This window comes from Myotis yumanensis, unplaced genomic scaffold (genome assembly GCF_028538775.1).
Source record: "Myotis yumanensis isolate MYYU_CA2020_CCGP unplaced genomic scaffold, mMyoYum1.0.hap1 SCAF_19, whole genome shotgun sequence".
NCBI lineage: Eukaryota > Metazoa > Chordata > Mammalia > Chiroptera > Vespertilionidae > Myotis > Myotis yumanensis.
Window position 1 is genome coordinate 9,743,269 of NW_027223770.1, and position 19,933 is coordinate 9,763,201.

General features: G+C 49.5%; 2 protein-coding genes across 3 annotated transcripts in view; one reads left to right on the forward strand and one right to left on the reverse strand.

Annotated features, from left to right (window-relative positions):
* Positions 1-19,933, forward strand: part of BRAP (BRCA1 associated protein) — a 79,629-nt gene that overhangs the window by 7,873 nt on the left and 51,823 nt on the right. The window lies entirely within an intron of this gene.
* ACAD10 (acyl-CoA dehydrogenase family member 10) overlaps positions 4,539-19,933 on the reverse strand; it is a 35,815-nt gene continuing 20,420 nt past the window's right edge. The window contains exons 11-21 of one of the 2 annotated variants that reach the window (XM_070400222.1): positions 19,258-19,403; positions 17,055-17,228; positions 14,380-14,780; positions 12,179-12,319; positions 11,335-11,472; positions 11,144-11,234; positions 10,111-10,269; positions 9,330-9,502; positions 6,990-7,133; positions 5,912-5,989; positions 4,539-5,354 (exon numbers count right to left, since the gene is read on the reverse strand). In XM_070400222.1, coding sequence (XP_070256323.1) covers positions 5,214-5,354; positions 5,912-5,989; positions 6,990-7,133; positions 9,330-9,502; positions 10,111-10,269; positions 11,144-11,234; positions 11,335-11,472; positions 12,179-12,319; positions 14,380-14,780; positions 17,055-17,228; positions 19,258-19,403 — 1,786 coding nt within the window. In that variant the 3' untranslated portion in view covers positions 4,539-5,213. The remainder of the gene's footprint in view (positions 5,355-5,911; positions 5,990-6,989; positions 7,134-9,329; positions 9,503-10,110; positions 10,270-11,143; positions 11,235-11,334; positions 11,473-12,178; positions 12,320-14,379; positions 14,781-17,054; positions 17,229-19,257; positions 19,404-19,933) is intronic. The other variant, XM_070400223.1, reaches the window with a different exon arrangement.

Genomic DNA, 19,933 nt, shown 5'->3' on the forward strand with positions numbered 1-19,933 from the left:
AAGTACCAGGCAAAGGTGTTGATCCACAGTCTGAAAGAAACCAGCAGTGTGTGTGTGGTTTCTAGTTTCCTTTGAAGCGCTAGTGTGATTATCAAAAGGACATCATAATAATTAACAGAGCTGCCAAAGCAAACATGCCGTGAATTCCAGTGCCTAACGGCATCCAGTCCCTGTTCCCATTGAGACTCTCGTTCCCCTACAGGCGAAAGGAGGGACCCGGGCACTTTTCTTTGTGTGACTCTGGTGTCAACACCTGATTCCCAAAGTCACAACCAGAGGAGAAAAAAAGCATGAAGGTTGGCACATGGGAAAGTTTTGTGGGCTGAGCCCTGTTTCATTAGCTAGAATTCAGTATTTCCATTCCTCCATGTATAGGAGTCTGGGGAAGTCCGTCAAGCTGTATGCCCAGAAGGAAGGGGAAATAGGTTTGGAGATCTGTTGCAGAGATAAACTGAAAAATGAGTCTCTCTGTCTCCTCTGAATGCATCCCCAGCCCCACCTCCTCTTTCCCAAAATAGCTTGCTTTTCACTTAATAATGTGTGTGGGAGATGGTTCTGTAACAGCTACACAGAACGCCATCAGATACATGTATCACTTTTATTTAATGAATTTCCTGTGGGTGGGCACATTTAGCTTGTTCCCAATCTTTTGCCAACTCAAACAACTCAGAAATGTATATCCTTGACATACTTGAGAAAGTCATAAAAATAGAACCGCTAAGTCAAAGGATATTTACAATTTAAATATAGATGTTATGATATTACCCTTCATAGAGGTTTGATTTATGCCCCGTCTGCTGTCATGACTGCGTTTCCTCACACCTTCACGGATACATTTTCTCAGATGATTTTAGCTTTGCTAATCAGGTGAAAAACAACATTTCTCTATCACATGAATTTACATTTATCTTCTTAGGCGTGAGCTTGGGCGTCTTTGCCTATACTAGTATGAAGCCACCTGTTCTTCCTCTGCTATAAGCTGTTCATTTTTTCATCAGACTGATTGTTGGTTTCTTTAAAATTGATTTGTAGGTGTTTTATGGATATCAAGGCAATTAACATTGGGTCTGCCATATTTGATGCAAATACTTTCTGCCAATCCTCATGTATCTTTATTTAGTTTATGCCTTTTGTTTTTGTTTTACAGGGTTTTTTTTTGGGGGGGGGGGGGTTGGGGTTTTTTTTGTTTTGTTTTGTTTTGGGGTTTTTTTGCCAATGCTTTCTTTTTTGCTGCTGTTGTTAATCCTCACCTGAGGATATTTTTTCCCATTGATTTTTTAAAATATATTTTTATTGATTTCAGAGAGGAAGGGAGAGGGGGAGAGAGATAGAAACATCCATGATGAGAGAGAATCATGGATTGACTGCCTCCTGCACGCCCCACACTGGGGATGGAGCCTACAACCCAGGCATGTGCCCTGACTGGGAATCGAACCATGACCTCCTGGTTCATAGGTGGACGCTCAACCACTGAGCCACACCGGCCAGGCTTTTCCCATTGAATTTTAGAGAGAGTAGAAGGGAGGGGCGGAAGGAGAAGCATCGATGTGCTGAAGACCTAATATAATCGTAGCTCATGTGGCTCGGTCTGTCCAAATCATTAATACAAACTTAATAGTACAATGTAACTCTCAACCTAGATTTCTCCCTGACAGTCTGTATTGGCTCTTCTCTCTTTTCCACCATTCTTTCCATTTTCTTACTCTTAAATTCTTTGTTCTGATTGTTTTGTTTTTTTGTTTGTTTGTTTTTAATATATTTTATTGATTTTTTTTACAGAGAGGAAGGGAGAGAGATAGAGAGTTAGAAACATCGACGAGAGAGAAACATCGATCAGCTGCCTCCTGCACATCTCCCACTGGGGACGTGCCCGCAACCCAGGCACATGCCCCTGACCGGAATCGAACCCGGGACCCTTCAGTCCGCAGGCCGACGCTCTATCCACCGAGCCAAACCGGTTTCGGCCTGATTGTTTTTTAAATCTCTTTTTCTCTAGGTTCAACTTTCTCTCTTGTTCACTATCCCTCATCTGTGGACTCACTGCCAGAAATGGAGCTGAAAAAAGCAAAGTATCCTTAGAGGGCCAAAGACTGAGGAGACTAGCCATGTGGCCCCACACAGGGCAGCATAGACACAGACCTAGATGTCTCTGAGGTTCTCAATTAACACTTCAGCCGTGGGCCTGTGCAGCGTTTTGCTCTGACTACAGACAGGCCCTGGCATCCTCAAGGCCTCCCTAGGGAACCCTGAAGGCCTGGGTGCTGACAGACAAGGGCCATCTCTAGGCAACCACAGAGGAGAACACTGGAACCTGTTCTTTCAGCATAACTTCTAGCTGCTGTCCTGAAGGGGCCCCACCCAAGCGAATTGCTTGAAATTGTCTCTTTCTGCCTCTGTAGGGTTATTCTGGAGTTATCTGAAGTCAGCACTTGGCAACACAGGCAGTTTGTGAATGCCAAGACCACAATTGGATGCAGGGGGGATGAGGAGAAGGAAGAGCAGGAAAGGATGAAAAATCCCACCAGAGTTGGCATCTTTGGTGGAACCCTGTGGTCCTGTGACTGGCGCAGGACTGCTGGGGACGGCTCAGTAGCCCCCTTGTTTGCCAAGATAGCAGCAGAAGAGTGTGTTCAATTGCTTTGGGGTAGAATACTGCTGTGAGAGGAAAAGTCATAAGTATGTTATGATCACATTTTGTTCCTTTCCCCAAGACAGGCTAATCAGGCAGGTCCAACCACGTAGGGGTGGTGCCAAGATGTGCTCCACAGATAAACTGGTCAGGCACGATCATCACCCTACGCTCACTCATGCCCAAGCACGCACCCCCAATCGCACACTCACTTCCACTCCAGAGAAGCACAGTGCCAGGCCATCACCAGATCGCTTACCGCGTTTGGCCAAGCGGAAATGCCCATTGTTTGCTGAAGGTGCAGAGGATCTTTGGATCCTTTATTCATATCTTCTGAAGGCCCCGCCCACCCTTCCTTTTACCTTTTTAAAAATTTTGCAGGTGGTTCATTTGGAGTCCTCTCCAGTGTCAGCCACTGTGAGCTGGCTGCTGGCCTCCTTTCTTCCTTTTCGTCCGGGTGAACTTTGAGGAACAGGGGATATTTTTAAACTCAAATCAAGCCCTGTCAAACCACTACCTAAACTCACTGTGTTGTCACATTTAGAATCAACAGCAAACTCCTGACCAAGGTCCCTGTGGCCCTTCATAACCGGGCAGCTCCTACTCTTTCAGCTCCTCATCCCAGACACACTGGGCGACATCCCAGCTCCCCGGGGCCTCTGCATTCACGGCTCCTTCTGGAGCACCCTGCCCCATCTTGTCATGCAGGTCTGGAAAGAACGCTCCCCTGAACCCCCAGCTCCCCAACTGCTGGCAGTGCCTACCACACGGCCCACCACAGTCTCGCCACTCACCACCACCCCCCAGTCGAGGTGTGAGCTCTGAGAGCAGTAACTTTGCCTGCTTTTGTTTCCCGCACAATCCCCAAGGCGAGGACAGTGCCGGGGCCCAGAGCTGGGGTGCGCTGACAGTGTGAGCGGAACAGTTGAACAGAACTGGAGACCTGGCTGAGGGCTGGAGCCGTGTCCCTGTGCCTTGACCTTCTGCAGGCAGTGCTCGCTGCCCCACCTTTGCAGCAGAGTATCTGAGGGAGGCATGGGTCACCCCGCAGCATGGCTCCTCTTCATCCCTGCAGCCGCACTAGCCTGTGACCTAGTTAAGCAGGAGAATTTGAGGGGCATGTGCTATGTCAGGCACTGGCCAAGGCAGCCAGACACCCTCCTTCCTGCTGAGGCCTGGAGCAAGAGCTGAGGCTGCTGGAAACCCGACAGATTTTGCAAAAGGTTCTTTACCAGTGTGGCTGGTGCTGTGCTAGCATTAGTGTGAGGGCTTCAACTTAACCTTTCATGAGCAACAAGCAGTGGTTGGAGAGGGCCTGCCTCCCCAAATCACTGGGGAGCCCTTTCACCTGCCCCCCAAGACTCTCCAGCGCCCTGAAGGCACGTGGCTCTGGCTGACGCAGGTGGGCACTCTTGGGTGAAGCAGCAGATTAGGGGGACGGTCCCCGCCCATCTGGTCTGACCTGAAATGGGCCAGATCCCCATGAATTATGAGATTAGCAGACGGGGTCCTAGCAGCTCAAGGCTTATCTCCGCAAGCTACCTGGGCTCCTGGGGCATCCATTTCTGGAAGAACTCAGACCTCAAGAAAGTGAGCATTACTACCCTCTTCCCAGGGGAGGACGCTGCTTTCTACATTGTAATGGCATATAATCTGCCACCTCCCCACCCCCAACATGTTCTGACTACGGCGTGGATGGGATTGGCGAAGGCACAGGGGTCCTCAGAAAGCCATAGTCCTTTGGTGACATTCACATGAGCAGTGGTGGTGGCCCATGTGTGGGCCAATGCCCTGGGCAGGATCCTGTGTAAACACAAGTGTGAGGAGACAAATGACTCTGAGACAGAGGGCTGACTTGTGAACCTTTATTTTCTCTCTCTTTTTTTTTTAATCTTTATTGTTGAAAGTATTACATGTCTCCTTGAACCTTTATTCTCAATTCCTTTTGTATTACATATAGACATTCATGAAGTCTCTGAGATGTATTTTCTTACTCTTTTGTGTTCCCAAAGCCCCTTTACAAAGTATCTTAATTAGTGTTCTGTGTTGTGGATATTCAAACAAAGAAAATCAGATGGCAGTGGCTTCATGATTTCGGTTTCATTTTCCCAGCAGCCATTGGCCTGGGTCTTCAGATGCAGCCCATCATGGCTGCCCCTCGGCTCGAGGGAAAGGGTCCCACACAGCAGGAAGCGCCCCCGTATCAGGGTGCAAGCACAGGTACACCATCCAGCAGGGCTCCTACTATTTACCCAGATCCCCACAACCTTAGCACACCACTGCCAGAGAGAGAGGGAGCACGGGCTGCCTGCCCAGCACTGAGACTGGAGACCAGCTTCCCAGGCTCTGTCCCGACCCCCCAGCTCTCAGCCAATGCCCTTCCTCCTTGCCTGACACCGCCGACCCGGGGCTTCTCACAGAAACGCCTTCTGTGGGGACCCAGAAAGGTGTGTGCAGTGACTGTCCCAGGATCCAGCTGCCGACAGGGTGCAAAAATCACATGTAGCAGGCCTTTCAAAACGCATCATTGAGTGTTTGGGTGTCTTGGCCGGCAGGGACGTTCTGGCTCCTGCTGTCCTGCAGCCTAAATGCGGTTCTTCAACTCCATCTTGGCCACCGCCGCCCGGTGCACCTCGTCAGGGCCATCCGCAAAGCGCAGCGCTCGGGCCCAGGCGAAGAACTGAGCCAGCGGGTAATCGCCGCTCAGCCCTGCTGCTCCGAAGGCCTGGCAGACAGGGCAGGAGGGAAGGAAGTCCCGGTGAGCCCTCATCTAAGAGCCCCGGGAACCGTGTCCTGCACGGAATGGCTCAGAACACCTGTGTGACAACACCTGTGGAAGACGTCAGGTGGGGCCACACTTGCCATCCCATGGACACCAGTCCCCTCACACCCGCTCTGGTAAATAACTTATGCCACCGGGAAGTCTACATGGGGGCCAGGGGCTAAGATTTGGGAAGGAGACATCCCGCATGGCTAGGAGGCAGGGCTCTGGTGTAACAAGGACCAAGTTCCCATAAATCTGAGATCAGCTACCTCCAAGCCAAGTAACCCTGGACAAGCCACTTCACTTTTCTGTGCCTCTGTTTCCTCATATTCTAAGTGGGAGTAGGAATGTGGCCGTCCGTGCAGGGTTGTCCCGAGGCCAAAGGAAAACGACATGCGTGGTGAGTGTGTGGCAACAGGCAACTGCTGGAGTTTACAGGAGGTGGGGCAGCTGAAGGCGAGGGAGCTCTGCATGTGTTGTAAGTGGTTCAAAGAGCCCACGCTCCACAGTCTGCTCACCTGAATAGCACGATCAATCACGCGGTACGCCATGGATGGGGCCACCATTTTAATCATAGCAATATCCAACGCTGCAGCCTGCAAGGAAGAGGAGATGAGAGTAGACGGGCAGACCCCGGGGCAGAATGGTTAGAGGAATAAGCAGTTTCACGGGAGCTGCAGAAACACTGCCCAGAACAGAGACCTGAGGTCCAGCTGGACCAGAAGCTCCATGAGGCAGCCCATGCCCAGCACCTGGGAGGAGGGAAGCGCAGTGGTGGGGACTGTGAGGGTGACTCAGGATGTGGTGAGGTGTGAGCAGGTGCCTGGTCAAGGACAGACTCGGGCACGCAGATGTCTTCCCAGATGATGGGGAGCATCACTAGCTCACTCTGAAGGCAGAGTGGGGAGTGGCCTGTGCTTTGATCACAGTGTCAGCCAGCTCCAACCTGACAGTGGACCTTGACCAACCAGTGCTCTGGAGACCAAGCTGCAAGACTCTGCCCTGTGTTGGAGCATTGGCACCAGGCCCGAGAGCCTCCACCATACCCAGCACTAGAGCGCCAAGGAGCTGGGAATTTGAGCCTGTGTCATCCCCCCTCATTACTGAGGCCTCTTGGCTAAGGGTTAAAGGCTGTCCCACGGAGAGCTGGAGAGGGCAGAGGTCAATCGTGCCATTCAAGGCTCTCAGAAAGCCATTTAAGGAATAATGTCAGGCTTGAAAATAAAGCTGCTCTTGTGGTGAATTCTTAGCCTGCCTGATGCCTGCACTGACAGGGCCTTGTAGTCTAGGCTGGGGCAGAGCTGAGGCCAGGGGGCCGTGTGACCCTGTCAGGCCCACTGTCTTGGGCCCCAAAGTTCACTGGCTCAGTAAATGGGGAGCCCAGTCCTATTTTAGTGTGCCTTTTCCATGTTTGAAAAGCTGCCCAAACAGCTCCAAGCAGAGTTGAAGCAAAGTTATTAGTGTCAAGAAGCCAGGCTCTTTCTCCAGGGTTTGCTGAGTGGGGAAGGCAGGCCAGTGGTTGTAGATTCCCAGAATGAATTCCCTCATGTGACTGACCTCAGGACCCATCATCTGTGAGGCCCTTTGGCCTCCTACCTTATTTCCTACCACATCCATGAGGTGCGCAGCTTTCAGCACCAGCAGCCTGGCCTGCTCGATCTCCACGCGCGACTGGGCGATGTCTGCCAGGAGCGTGCCCTGCTCCACCAGGGGCTTCCCAAAGGCCACACGGGACTTCACCTGTGGACACAAGAGACACAGCTTGAGACACCCGCAGAGGAGGGGTGTGGCGTGCACAGGAGAGGGCAGGGAGCGGAAGCAGGAGTGTGTAGCTCAGCCAGTGTGCTAGCCCTCTAGCCACAGTCCATTTCCAGGGAGAAGATCCAGATGCAGACAGCATTCATGTATATTGCAGAGCCAGTCAACGTGGTGGCTGCACAGGTTACTTTCAGGAATTCCTTTACTCCAGCAATTCAGCCCCTTCTGGGTGTCAGACAGGAACAGTTCTTTTGGATCTGAGCCAGCATCTGGCCCAGGGCTATTCTGAGAATTAGGTGATGACTGTGGGCACCTCACACAGGTGAGGGAGGGTGCCCTCTGCTGACCAAGGCCCAGCTTTGCACCTGGGTGCCATGGTGGGCAACTGTTATTGCAAAGGACACCAGCAATCAGAAAAGCTTATAAGGGATTCTTTTATGTTGTTGTTAGTTTAGTTTTATTAATTTGTTTTAACTAAAAACAACATATATATATATATATATATATATATATATATATATATATATAATACCTCATGGCAGAAAAAGTATAAATTTTCAGATAAAAATAGAAACACCTGTTATCCTATCATCTAGTTAGTTACAGTGGCTATTTGGTGGCTATTCTTCTAGACTTTTTGTATGCATCCTATATAATAAAAGCCTAATATGCTGTGTCTGGTCGTCCAACCAATCAAAGCATAATATGCTAATGATATGCTAAGGCCGCTCACCCGCTCGCTATGACGTGCCCTGACCACCAGGGGGCAGACTTTTGACCATTCAACCAGTCGCTATGATGTGCACTGACCACCAGGGGGCAGACGCTCCAACTGGTAGGTTAGCTTATTGCTGGGGTCTAGCCAATCAGGACTGAATGAGATGTGCTGGACACACCTTGGAGCCCTCCTACGGTCCCTCCCCAGCTGGCCAATCTCCTGCGTCTCTCCCCAGCCTCAATCGTGCACCAGTGGGGTCCCTGGGCCTAGCCTGCGCCCTCTCGCAATCCGGGACCCCTCAGGGGATGTTGGAGAGCTGGTTTCAGCCCAATCCCGCAGGCCAGACCAAGGGATCCCACTGGTACACGAATTCATGCACCAGGCCTCTAGTTTTTTAATAAAAATAGAGTCATACTCTATGGCTTTGTAGCCTGCTTCTTTCCATTTAAGAGTATACAGTGAACATCTCTCTATGTTAAGAAATAGATTTCTACAGATCCATTCTGGAATTTCTGTGCATGCCTATACCAGGGTTTATCTGACCAGGCTCTAATTATTAGTCTTACCGATTGTTCCCAACATTTTGCTATTATGCTCAGTGCTGTGGTGAACCTCCTAGTATCAAATCTTTTGTAGACTCCTAGTTAGTCCCTTGCGGCCAAGTCTTGCGTGTGCAGCTGCCACATCAGTGCCCCGTCCTCCTGAAGACGTGGGACAAAGAATGCTCTGCAGCAAGGCTGGTCTGCATTCCAGTGGAGGGTGGGGCTGAAGTGCCATTCTGAGCCCTTAGAGAAGAGCATTTTATTTAGGGAGGAAAAAATTGGTCAGCCTCAACTCAAAAGGTTGTAAATCACAGAGGTTTGCTCGGTAATCCAAATGCACTGCATTGCCTCTGATCTTCATGTAGTTTCTTATGAGAGATTTGTTTGGTCTCAAGGGTTTGCTTCAACTTTGTGGAATCGATACCGCTGATATGAATGATCACTCCCAGTGAAAGCTCTCTGTTGCGTGGGCTTCCAGTCTTTGAGGGGGGTCGCAGCAGAACAGTTTTCTGGACATGCTCAGGGAAGAGGATGGTACAGGGCTAGCGGCTGGAACTCCAGGGACATAAGCCACTGACGAGGGTTCTTTCTAGTATCTGATTTTTAAAGATGAGTGAGTAGCAGGAATGGCCCTTTGCAGCCTATGCCCCTTTGGACCTTGGAACCTTGCCCTCTGCTGCTACAGAGCCCAGCCTTTTCCTTCTGGCCACCTCAACAGAGTAAGACCCATTCTACTCCGACTTTCAAACTTCAGCACAATAGCAGATGCAAAGCAAAGAGGGACACAGCTTCCTGGCAAGAACGTCACCTTGCTTCACCTGCTAAGTCGGCTCTCAGAAAACAGTTAGGATTTAAGGTCCGACAGCAAGAGAGACAGCAGGCCCTGGGTCAGATCCAGGCGCAAGGGGAAGCACTCACGCGGGCCTTCATGAGCGCCAGGGCCCTCTCTGAGTGCCCGATCAGCCGCATGCAGTGATGGATCCTGCCGGGACCCAGTCGGCCCTGGGCGATCTCAAAGCCTCGGCCAGGACCCAGGACCATGCTCTCCTTGGGCACGCGCACCTGCTCAAACAGGACTTCACCGTGGCCACCTGAAAGATCCAAACAGTTCCTCCTGAGAGATCCACCTACTATCCACGTTGGATGCGTTTATCCCTTGCCTCAGTTCTAGTTACCTGCTGGCAACTCTCCTGCCTTTTACTCAGCCTTCTAACTGGGGCATGGTTGGGGAGTAGGGCAGGAAGGAGCCTATCAAAGATGGAAAAATAATCACTGACTTATAATAACAAATAAATAGTCTATCATTCCTCTTCTAAAACGTAATGACTACTGTAAGCGAACCTTCCTGGGAGTATGGGACTCTAACTGTGTAGCGATCCCTCAGTCACTGAAAGGAAACACGTGAATGCTGTTAGCTGACAGAAGAGGACCTCCAGCCTGGTCAGCTGATCTAGAAGAGAAGGTTTGGAGTGCACTTCCTACCACTGTCCTGAGTGACCATTTATCTCACAGATTCGGGCTCATCTTCTGAGTTTAGAAAGCTGAACTGCCTGTATGGAATTTGCCTGTGTGGTGATATTTTGGAAATGAAAGGCAGGAGCATGAGGCCCTCCGAATGTCATCATGCCCTGAGAGGTGCCGCATCCAGATGTTTCCCAGGCCCAGACTCATACGCAGACGGAGAGGCGTGGGGGCTAACCTGGCGCATCATCCAGCCCATACACCGTCAGAGGCCGGATGACTTTTATCCCCGGGGTATCCATGGGAACCAAAAGCACGGACTGCTGCTGGTGGCGTGGGGCGTGCGGATCTGTTTTCCCCATAAACACGCAGAGTTGGCAGCGAGGATCCAGGATGCCTGCCAGGAAAGGAGAGAGACAGACCCTCACCATCCGACGCCAAGGCCATCAGATCTCTTCACAGACGCAGTCCTGGTCCAGGAAAGCCAAAGCCAGCAGCCGACAGAGCTCTTTAAGACTCACATAATCAGATGCCTACATGCAGGCCTGCACCAGGAATGAGAGCGGCTGGTTTTCATCCCAGTGAGGAATGAATCCAACATCATAAGAGCAATTTTTTAAAAAGCGCCATGCAGAGTTGAAAAATATAAAGACAAGAGGCAGAAAACTGGTACTCTGTCCCTGGCAGCGTTCTGCTGTTCCCACAGACGGTGTGAACATAATGGCTTTGGGCACGGGCTTCAGAATCAGGCAAACCCTGAACTCCGGATTCCCTACTTTCTTGTCAGGGGGGAGCTGGTACCTTCTATCACTTCTCTGACCTAGTTTCCTCCTCTGTAAAGTGGGGATGGGAATGATAATATGACCTCCTGGGGAGGTGTAGGACTCAGTGAGGTGTGGTTCATGCAGCACCTATGGAGGGCCCTGCGGAGTCAGCTTGCGATGAATGGCGGGTTATCACTAGCTTTCTGATGCAGCCCCCTGACCTCGCAGCAAGGAGAAGCCACTGAGGAAGTGACCTTCTGCCTCTCCGAGGGTAGGATGAAGAGAGCGGGGAGTGGGTGAGAGGTTCCTAGAACTGTCCCCGGTGCGGTCATCCTGCCCCACGCAGAACCTCCTGTTCTCCTGGCGTTGGCTGGGAGCACAGAGACGGAATCCCTTTTGCATCAACTGGGAATGAAGCTGCTATCCTGCTTCAGCAGGGCACAGAGAGACCTGCTCATCACACAGACCCACTGAAGTGTGACTGAAAGATGATTTTAGGCCAAATACCTGAGATCCACCACTTGTGACCATTGATGACATAGAAGCCATCCTCCTCTCTGATGGAAGACTCAATGTTGGTGGCATCTGATGAGGCAACCTGAGTGAGAGCACACTCCACTTAGGATGGCAAGGTTCCCCACGCGGAGTCCATCTGGGCCTGGCGAGGGTGTGGCCCGATAAGCCCCTGTGGGTGGTACCTGGGGCTCAGTCATAGCAAAACAGGAGCGGGCCTTCCCCTCCAGCAGCGGAGTCAGCCAGCGGGCCTTCTGCTCCTCGGTGCCGTAGCGCACCAGGAGCTCCATGTTCCCCGTGTCTGGAGCAGAGCAGTTAAATATCTGAAAAGGAAAAGCATGAAGGTGACTCTCATGTCCATATTTAACACTTCAGATACCTAGGAACAGGGCATCTTCCAAGTCACAGGCCCTCTGACACCCTGAGCAAAAGTTCTTCCTCCGCCCTGACTGGTTTGACTCAGTAGATAGAGCATCGGCCTGAGGACTGAAAGGTCCCAGGTTCGATTCCGGTCAAGGGCATATACCTTGGTTTCGGGCACATCCCCAGTAGGAGGTGTGTGCAGGGCTGATGGATGTTTCTCTCTCATCGATGTTTCTAACTCTCTATCCCTCTCCCTTCCTCTCTGTAAAAAATCAAACATATTAAGGAGAAAAAAAAGTTCTTCCTCTCCCCAGAGAAACGCAAAGACACAGACATTCTGAAGATAGTATTTCAGAGCCTATAAAGCCCAGCCATCGACCTCCTTTGTTGGAAGGAGACTGGAGCTAGTGGGCTGGAGACTCAGACGCCAGCCAGGCTCATGCCTCACACGGCTCCCGTCTTCCCAGAAGACTCCAGCGCTAGCTGCTTTCCTGCTCTGTCCAGCCACCTGGCCATAGCTGCCCTCCCTCACTGGAAAAGTTAAGTTTGTATCTGGGCTCCTGAGTCCAGCCCGAGCTGGAGGAAATGCTCTCTGCCCAGGAGGGTGACCCACAGGCTATGGGGGACAAGGACATCCTCACACACGGAGAACATCACAGAAGGTACCTCGGGAGCATACAGAGACATGCCCATGAGTTCACACAGGTGCGCATACTCGACGTTGGTCAGTCCTGCTCCGTATTTTCTCTCGGGGTCAGTCTCCAAGGGTAGGAAAAGGTTCCAAAGTCCTTTGGCCTTGGCTTTCTCCTAGCATGGGAAAAAGAGTCAGGGAAGCAGAGTGGATGGCTTAGTTTCATTTTGGCCTGTGACCAATGATGAAAGGGACCGGAGGGAAGAGAAAAGACAGCCAAAGATGAGGTGTGTGCCAAAAATAATTATGTGAATCCGCACCATCGGCTGGATCTGGAGGTGGCATGAGCCCGAGGAGACCTGGGACGGCCAAGTCCTGGCATTGACGGCCGTCAGTTCACTCCCCCAGTCTGTACTTCCCAGACTCCCCTCTGCCCCACCTGCCATCACCGTTGGCATGACTAATGTCATGACAAATCTGAGAACAAGCTCCATGTGGGCAGGAGACTGGGGGTTCCTCAGCACACCTGATAGGGACCAGGCCCAGTACACTTGTCTGCAGCCCCAGTGGCTCTGCTCTGGTGCATGAGGAGAACCCTGAATCAGCATCTACTGTCTTCTGAGGCTGTGTCTTTAGCCCCCCTGTCCATGTTAGCAGCTTGCTAACAGCCTTGGCTCCTTAACTGACCCTGAGCTGGCTTCTGTGGCTTGCACCATGACTGTAGGCCAGTGATGGCGAACCTTTTGAGCTCGGCGTGTCAGCATTTTGAAAAACCCTAACTTAACTCTGGTGCTGTGTCACATATAGAAATTTTTGATATTTGCAACCATAGTAAAACAAAGATTTATATTTTTGATATTTATTTTATATATTTAAATGCCATTTAACAAAGAAAAATCAACCCAAAAAATGAGTTCGCGTGTCACCTCTGACACGCGTGTCATAGGTTCGCCATCACTGCTGTAGGCTGAGACACCAGTGTCCCTCAGGCAGGCGGAGGGCAGACAAATTACCGTGCACCCACACTGCAGAACCCCTCGGAGGTCGATCTCCAGGGGCTGGCTGGCATGCAAAGGTGATATATCGTAGAGTCAAATAAGCAAGCAGGAGATTCGAATGTATAGGATGACTCCATTAAAACATAGGAATAAGCCCGGCCAGTGTGGCTCAGTGGTTGAGCATCAATCTATGAACCAGGATGTCACAGTTTGATTCCTGGTCAGGGCACATGTCTGGGTTGTGGGCTCAATCTCCCCAGTAGGGAACGTGCAGGAGGCAGCCGATCAATGATTCTCTCTCATCATTGATGTTCCTATCTCTCCTTCTCCATTCCTCTCTGAAATCAATAAAATATATTTATATATTTTACAGAGAGGAAGGGAGAGGGATAGAGAGTCAGGAACATCGATGAGAGAGAAACATCGATCAGCTGCCCCCTGCACACCCCCCACTGGGGATGTGCCCGCAACCAAGGCACATGCCCCTGACTGGAATCGAACCTGGGACCCTTCAGTCCGCAGGCTGACGTTCCATCCACTGAGCCAAACAGGTCAGGGCTCAATAAAATATATTTAAAAGCAAAAACAAAAAACCCCACATAGGAATAATAACATATGTTAGTATATGATAGAAAAAAGAAGTTGGGAGCCTAATACACCAAATTGTTGACAGTGGTTATCTCAGAGGGGGAGGGTGTTAGAGAACTCTTTCTATGTTATGTACTTTGTCACGTTTGAGCTTTGGTTAATTTTGCAATAGGTTTGTAATTAGAAAAAAGTGATAATGCTATTTTTTTAAGTAGATGATGGCTGTATCATAGGCTGTATCATGTGCTCTTGAAGATCTCAACTTAAAAACTAAGACATGACCAATCCTGACAGAACAGTGGGTGTTACCGTTTTTCAGCTAAAGTGGTGTCGCCATGTGACAAGAGCACAAGCAGTTTATAACTGATTTGGCCCTTTAGCTTTGACATTATAAATTCTTTAAAGAGAGGCTTTATTAACTGATGTCTATAATATCACTGTTCCAAATTTACTAATTCAAATATGCATAATAAGCCCACCTGCCCCGGGGTCATAAACCATGGACCAGGAATGGTGGTGGTGGAAAGCGAAGGTAGTTCAGCTCAGCCCGCTCTCTTCACTGCCTGGGGAGGGGACAGATCTGCCCGGTGAGCGAGCTGATGCTCTGCCGCTGTGACAGGGTCTTCCTGACCCGCAAAAGGCTGCTTTACCTTGAGATCCTCGACCAGTGGGGAAGGGGTCCATCTCTCAGCGGAGGCCTGGTGACGGCGCAGCTCTGGCTCAGCGGGGTACACGTGCCGATCCATGAACTGCTTCAGCCGCTCGTATAGCTCCCTGACCGGTGGGGAAAGGCCCTCTGGAGAGATAACCAGAGCTCCCTTTGAGGCATGAGCTGAGGAAGGTTCTGGAAGGGGGATATAACTCCTCGCTCCTGGGGTGCTCGGCAGGGACCGTGGACCAGCCCACGTGTGGTAGGACCTCGTTAATGGCTTTGTGGCCGGCATCCCTTTGAAAATCCGGAATCCTTCTTTGACTGCAAACTCCCAGGCCAGGTCAGACATAAACTCAGTCATCTTTCCGCTCTGTTCAGCAGTTGCCGAGCTGGCTTGCCCTAAGCAAAGAAAAACAGTGATTACTCCCAAATCGCCCTTAATACTACTACTAACTCGTGAGAATGTTGTCATTATTTTAGCAGCTACTACCATTTGCTGAGCACTTGCCATGTCCAAGACATGGTATTAAGTGCTTTACATGTGTTATTATAGCTTATTGGATTCCTGGAGCAATGTGACCGTTTTAATCTTCACTTTAAGACAAGGATTTGCGTCTGAGAGGGAGGAAATGTGCCCAAGCTTTCATTTATGGGCTGAGATCCAGAAGTTGATCCTGGCTGGTGTATTTCCTGTTCTTTCTCTCTTCTTTTCCTAAAGAAACTACATCATTAACACCCCAATGACTTCTGCTGCCAGCCATGGGTGACAGGAAGCCCTGTGTTACCCTGAGCTGCCCGTGCTGTGACATTGGTAATAAGCGTCACCAGTGGCTGGATTAATGGCCAGTTTCTGGGCACCATTCTGTTAGATCAACGCCATCACCAGCATCACAGAACTCCCTCTAGTCATGCTCTCACTGTCTCTGCTTTCTTTAATATGCTCAAGACTTTTTAAAAAAAGGATTAAAAAATTTTAAATTAAGGTTCAGTGTACATACACCCACTTTATGAAGCGTATAATTCTGGGAGTTGAGTCAGGTAACCACTACCTTATCACGACACAGAATACTCCCATCATCCCTACTTCCAGTGTCCCTTTCCCCCCGCCCCTGGTAACACTCATCTCTGTCCCTATAGCTTGTCTCTTCCAGAATGTCACACACACATCATAGGGTACACCATCTTTTCAGTGAGGCTTCTCTCAGGGCACCGCACGGAGGCCCATCCACGTTGCTGTGCAGACACTGCCTCCCTGTGGCGGGCCCTTTTACAGCCGGCTCTCCTGGATGGTTTTCCGCATTTCCATGCTCTAAGACAGGGGTCCTCAAACTTTTTTTTTGTTTAATATATTTTATTGATTTTTTTTTTTACAAAGAGGAAGGGAGAGGGATAGGGAGTTAGAAACATCGATGAGAGAGAAATGTCGATCAGCTGCCTCCTGCACAGCCCCCACTGGGGATGTGCCCACAACCAAGGTACATACCCTTGACCGGAATCGAACCTGGGACCCCTGAGTCCGCAGGCTGACACTCTATTCACTGAGCCAAACCGGTTAGGGCGGTCCTCAAACTTTTTAAACAGGGGGCCAGTTCACTGTCCCTCAGACCGTTGGAGGGCCGGACTATAGTTTAAAAAAAAAACTATGAACAAATTCCTATGCACACTGCACATATCTTATTTTGAAGTAAAAAAACAAAATGGGAACAAATACAATATTTGTATTTGCATGTGGCCTGCGGGCCGTAGTTTGAGGACCCCTGCTCTAAGACAGCGGTGGCCAACCGGTGGTCCACGGACCACTGATGGTCCGTGAGGTCCGAAAGGTTGGCGACCTCTGCTCTAAGAGACCATTTCCCTGATTCTCTTTGGACCTTCATGGAGGCCTATTTTTCTTCTGGCTCCTGCCATGGCAAACTTCTCAAAAGAACCATTTCATGCAGCTTTGGTGTTAAAGATATGCTATTCCTTACAAATTAGGAACCTATCCATTTGCTCTGTAGCAGGGTGCAAACCACAGGACTGCATTTCCCTCTCATTACTCAGACTGTACATGCCACCTTGAAAGATGATCAAATTTTTATAAAACTTGGAGAAAGTGAGAGAAGGTAGACATATAGAAAAAACTGGGTGGCCCAAGAAACTCTTAACAATAGTGTTTAACTTTGAGGGATGGCGCTGAGAAGAAAAGAAAATAATTTTATATCATCTATATGATTGAACTTATCATGTATGTTTTCACTTTAAAATGTTTATGTATGTTATCTCAAAATTTAAAGTTTAAATATTTTAAAGAACAAAACTATATGATAGCCCTAACCGGTTTGGCTCAGTGGATAGAGCGTCGGCCTGTGGACTGGGGGGTCCTGGGTTCGATTCCGGTCAAGGGCATGTACCTTGGTTGCGGGCACATCCTTAGTGGGGAGTGTGCAGGAGGCAGCTGATCGATATTTCTCTCTCACCGATGTTTCTAGCTCTCTGTCCCTCTCCCTTCCTCTCTGTAAAAAGTCAATAAAAATAAAAACAACTATATGATATATATACTCAATGACAAATGGTTGAATTAATGGAATCTTAAAGATTCTGGCCAAACCCGTCCCTCTGATGCCTCTGTGGGTCTCCAGGGGAGAAGCTGATTGGGACCCTCGAGCTGGCTCTCCCAGGCCACCCCATTACCTGTGAGCGAGCGCCTGTAGACTCCCTGCAGGATCGCGGCCACTCGGAAAAAGGAGAAAGCCATGTAGAAGTTCCAGTTCTCAGTGGGAGGGATCCCCATGTGAAGACAGTACACCCTGAAATACTCCTCTGCAGTAGGGATGCCCAGCTGAGTCAGGTCACAGTCACGCAAACCTGTGGTGACAGAGCATCCTGGGCAGTCAGTGACCCCCATGCCCCTGTGGCCACAAGAATTTAAATTCTGAAAATCACTTCCTCGCCTGGAAGTTAGCTTCCCAGCCAGTTCAAAGGGTTAGCTCATTATTTCAAGGGCTCTTCCTCCCTCAGACGGCTGGAATCCAGGCATGAGGCTATTAGTCCCAAACTGGCTCTTGGAAGTTTCAGGCTAAATTGGCAGTAAGAGAAGGAATGAGGAGCTTCTAACTCCATCTGGACCACAGTTCAGCGTGGATGCATATTATTTTTGATCAGTCATTTGATGAAGAATGGTATTGAGAGAAAGAGCCCACCAAATTATGAAAAAGAAAATTACAACACATAAAACATTTTATAGATCTGCTTCATTTGTAACATTTTCATGGTTCCGAAGCAGGTAATATATTCCATTCCTAGGAATTTATCCTAGGAGTATGCCAAATACACACACACACACACACACACACACACATTTGTTTTTTCATTTTTGTTTGTTTTGTGTGTTTTTTAATCCTCACCAGAGGATATTTTTCCATTCACTTTTAGAGAGAGTGGGAGAGAGGGAAATACAGAGAGAAATATTGATGTGAGAGAAACACATCAATTGGTTGCCTCCTGCAAGTGCCCGTACCAGGGCCCAGGCTGCAGAGAAGCCTGCAAAATGAGGTATGTGCCCTTGGCTGGAATTGAACTCAACACCCTTAGGTCCACAGGCTGACACTCTATTGAGCCAAACCAGCTAGGGCTATATAAGTAAATATATTAATACAAAGTTGTTCACTGCTTTTTTTGTGAAGACAAGGGGTAATATATAAAAAAACTGAAAACAAAATAAATATTCAAATAGGAGTGAAACCAAATGTTTTAAGTTAATTCTATACAATAAAATCCTATGCCATTATTAAAAACTAGAGGCCTGATGCACGAAGATTTGTGCAAGAATAGGCCGTCCTTACCCTGGCTGCCGGCACTGCCTTTGCTCTGGCGGGAGCCGCCTTTCCACCTTTGTTCTGGCCCAGAGCCACCTTCCCACACTTCCCAGAGGCCAGGAGCCACCTTTCTGCCTTCCTTCCTCCCCGAACCGCCTTTCCGCCTTCCCATGCTGTCCAGAGGCCCGGAGCAGCTGGGGTGGTGTGGAACGCCTGTGTTGTCGCCATGGCAACGATGCAAGCATCCCGCCCCGCCCCCGGCTGCTCAGTGCCTGCGTATGCAAATTAAGCCGCCAGCTTTGTTGGGTTAATTTGCATATTCACTCCTGATTGGCTGATGGGCGTTATGAAGGTCTGGTCAATTTGCATCTTTCTCTTTTATTAGTGTAGGTGACTCTGTAGAACAGTGGTTCTCAATCTTCCTAATGCCGCAACCCTTTAATACAGTTCCTCATGTTGTGGTGACCCCCAACCATAAAATTATTTTCATTGCTACTTCATAACTGTAATTTTGCTACTGTTATGAATCGTAATGTAAATATCTGATATGCAGGATGTATTTAGGCAACCCCTGTGAAAGGGTCGTTCGACCCTCAAAGGGGTCGCGACCCACAAGTTGAGAACCGCTGCTGTAGAAGAAATACTTAATGACATGAAGACATGTCCAAAGCATATAATTAAGTGAAAAAAGCAAGTCATGAAATCACATAATTACGTTTTCATTTAAATAAATGTATGAATACACATAGAAAACAGATGACATGAAAAGATTGGTAGTGATTATCTCTTGTGCCACTGATGATTTTTAACTTTAAGTAAACCTGTATTTTTAATTTTAGAAATTAGTTGTATAGAAGCATAAGCAGTGCCTATGTGCATATCCTTCTCACTTCATAGTCTCTCTGCACCCACTTCCCCCCATTGTGACAAGAATGCATCCCAAAGGCATTTTCCACCCAAACCGCCTGGACCTCAATTCCATGCACTAGCCCAGTCACAGCTACTTCTGCTGAGTGGGGCCCAATGCTTTCGGAATGGAGCTGAGTTAATCCCTCCCTCTCCCCACGAGCAGCTCCTACCTCGCAGTATGGGAAAACTGGGTGGCAGGTAGTGAGCCATGCAGCTGTAGGCCACGTCCGAAAGGGGGTCGCCCAAGGTAGAAAGTTCCCAGTCAAAGACAGCAAGCACCTCGGTCTTTTCTGGATGGAACAGCAGGTTGTCCAGCCTGGATAAGCCACAGAAGGAATGGAGAGACAGTACTAAGAAGACGGGTCACCAAGGGCATTTGCTCCTGTGGCCCCTGTGTGCCTCTGGAGCCTGAGCTGCAGGGGCTGTGGTTATAGCCACCTGCTCCCTTGCCATCTGGCTCAGCTGGGCTCTGCCAATGGGGCCCCTAGCAGGAGATGGGAAGGGGCCAGCAGGCGGTATTCCTCCCCCACAGGCCACGGCTTTGGTCGGGGAGCCCTCTCTACATAGCTAACCTCTCTGGGACCTGGTAATTTCTCCCTCCCTGTGACGGTTTTAAAACAGGTCTGTACATTCTTTGGCATTCCTTCCACAAAAGAAAGACTCTAATTCTTCGCCTTTTGAAGGAACAGGCGACCTCCTGCCCGGCCCTCTCTCTCAAACACACGCCTTTGGAACCTGAGCCTCCAGGTAAGAAGCCCCGCTACCCAGAAGCTGCCATCCTGGAGAGCCCATGTGAGAAACCACAGAGAGACAGAGAGGCCCGCGGAGTCTAGCTGTTCAGTCTCC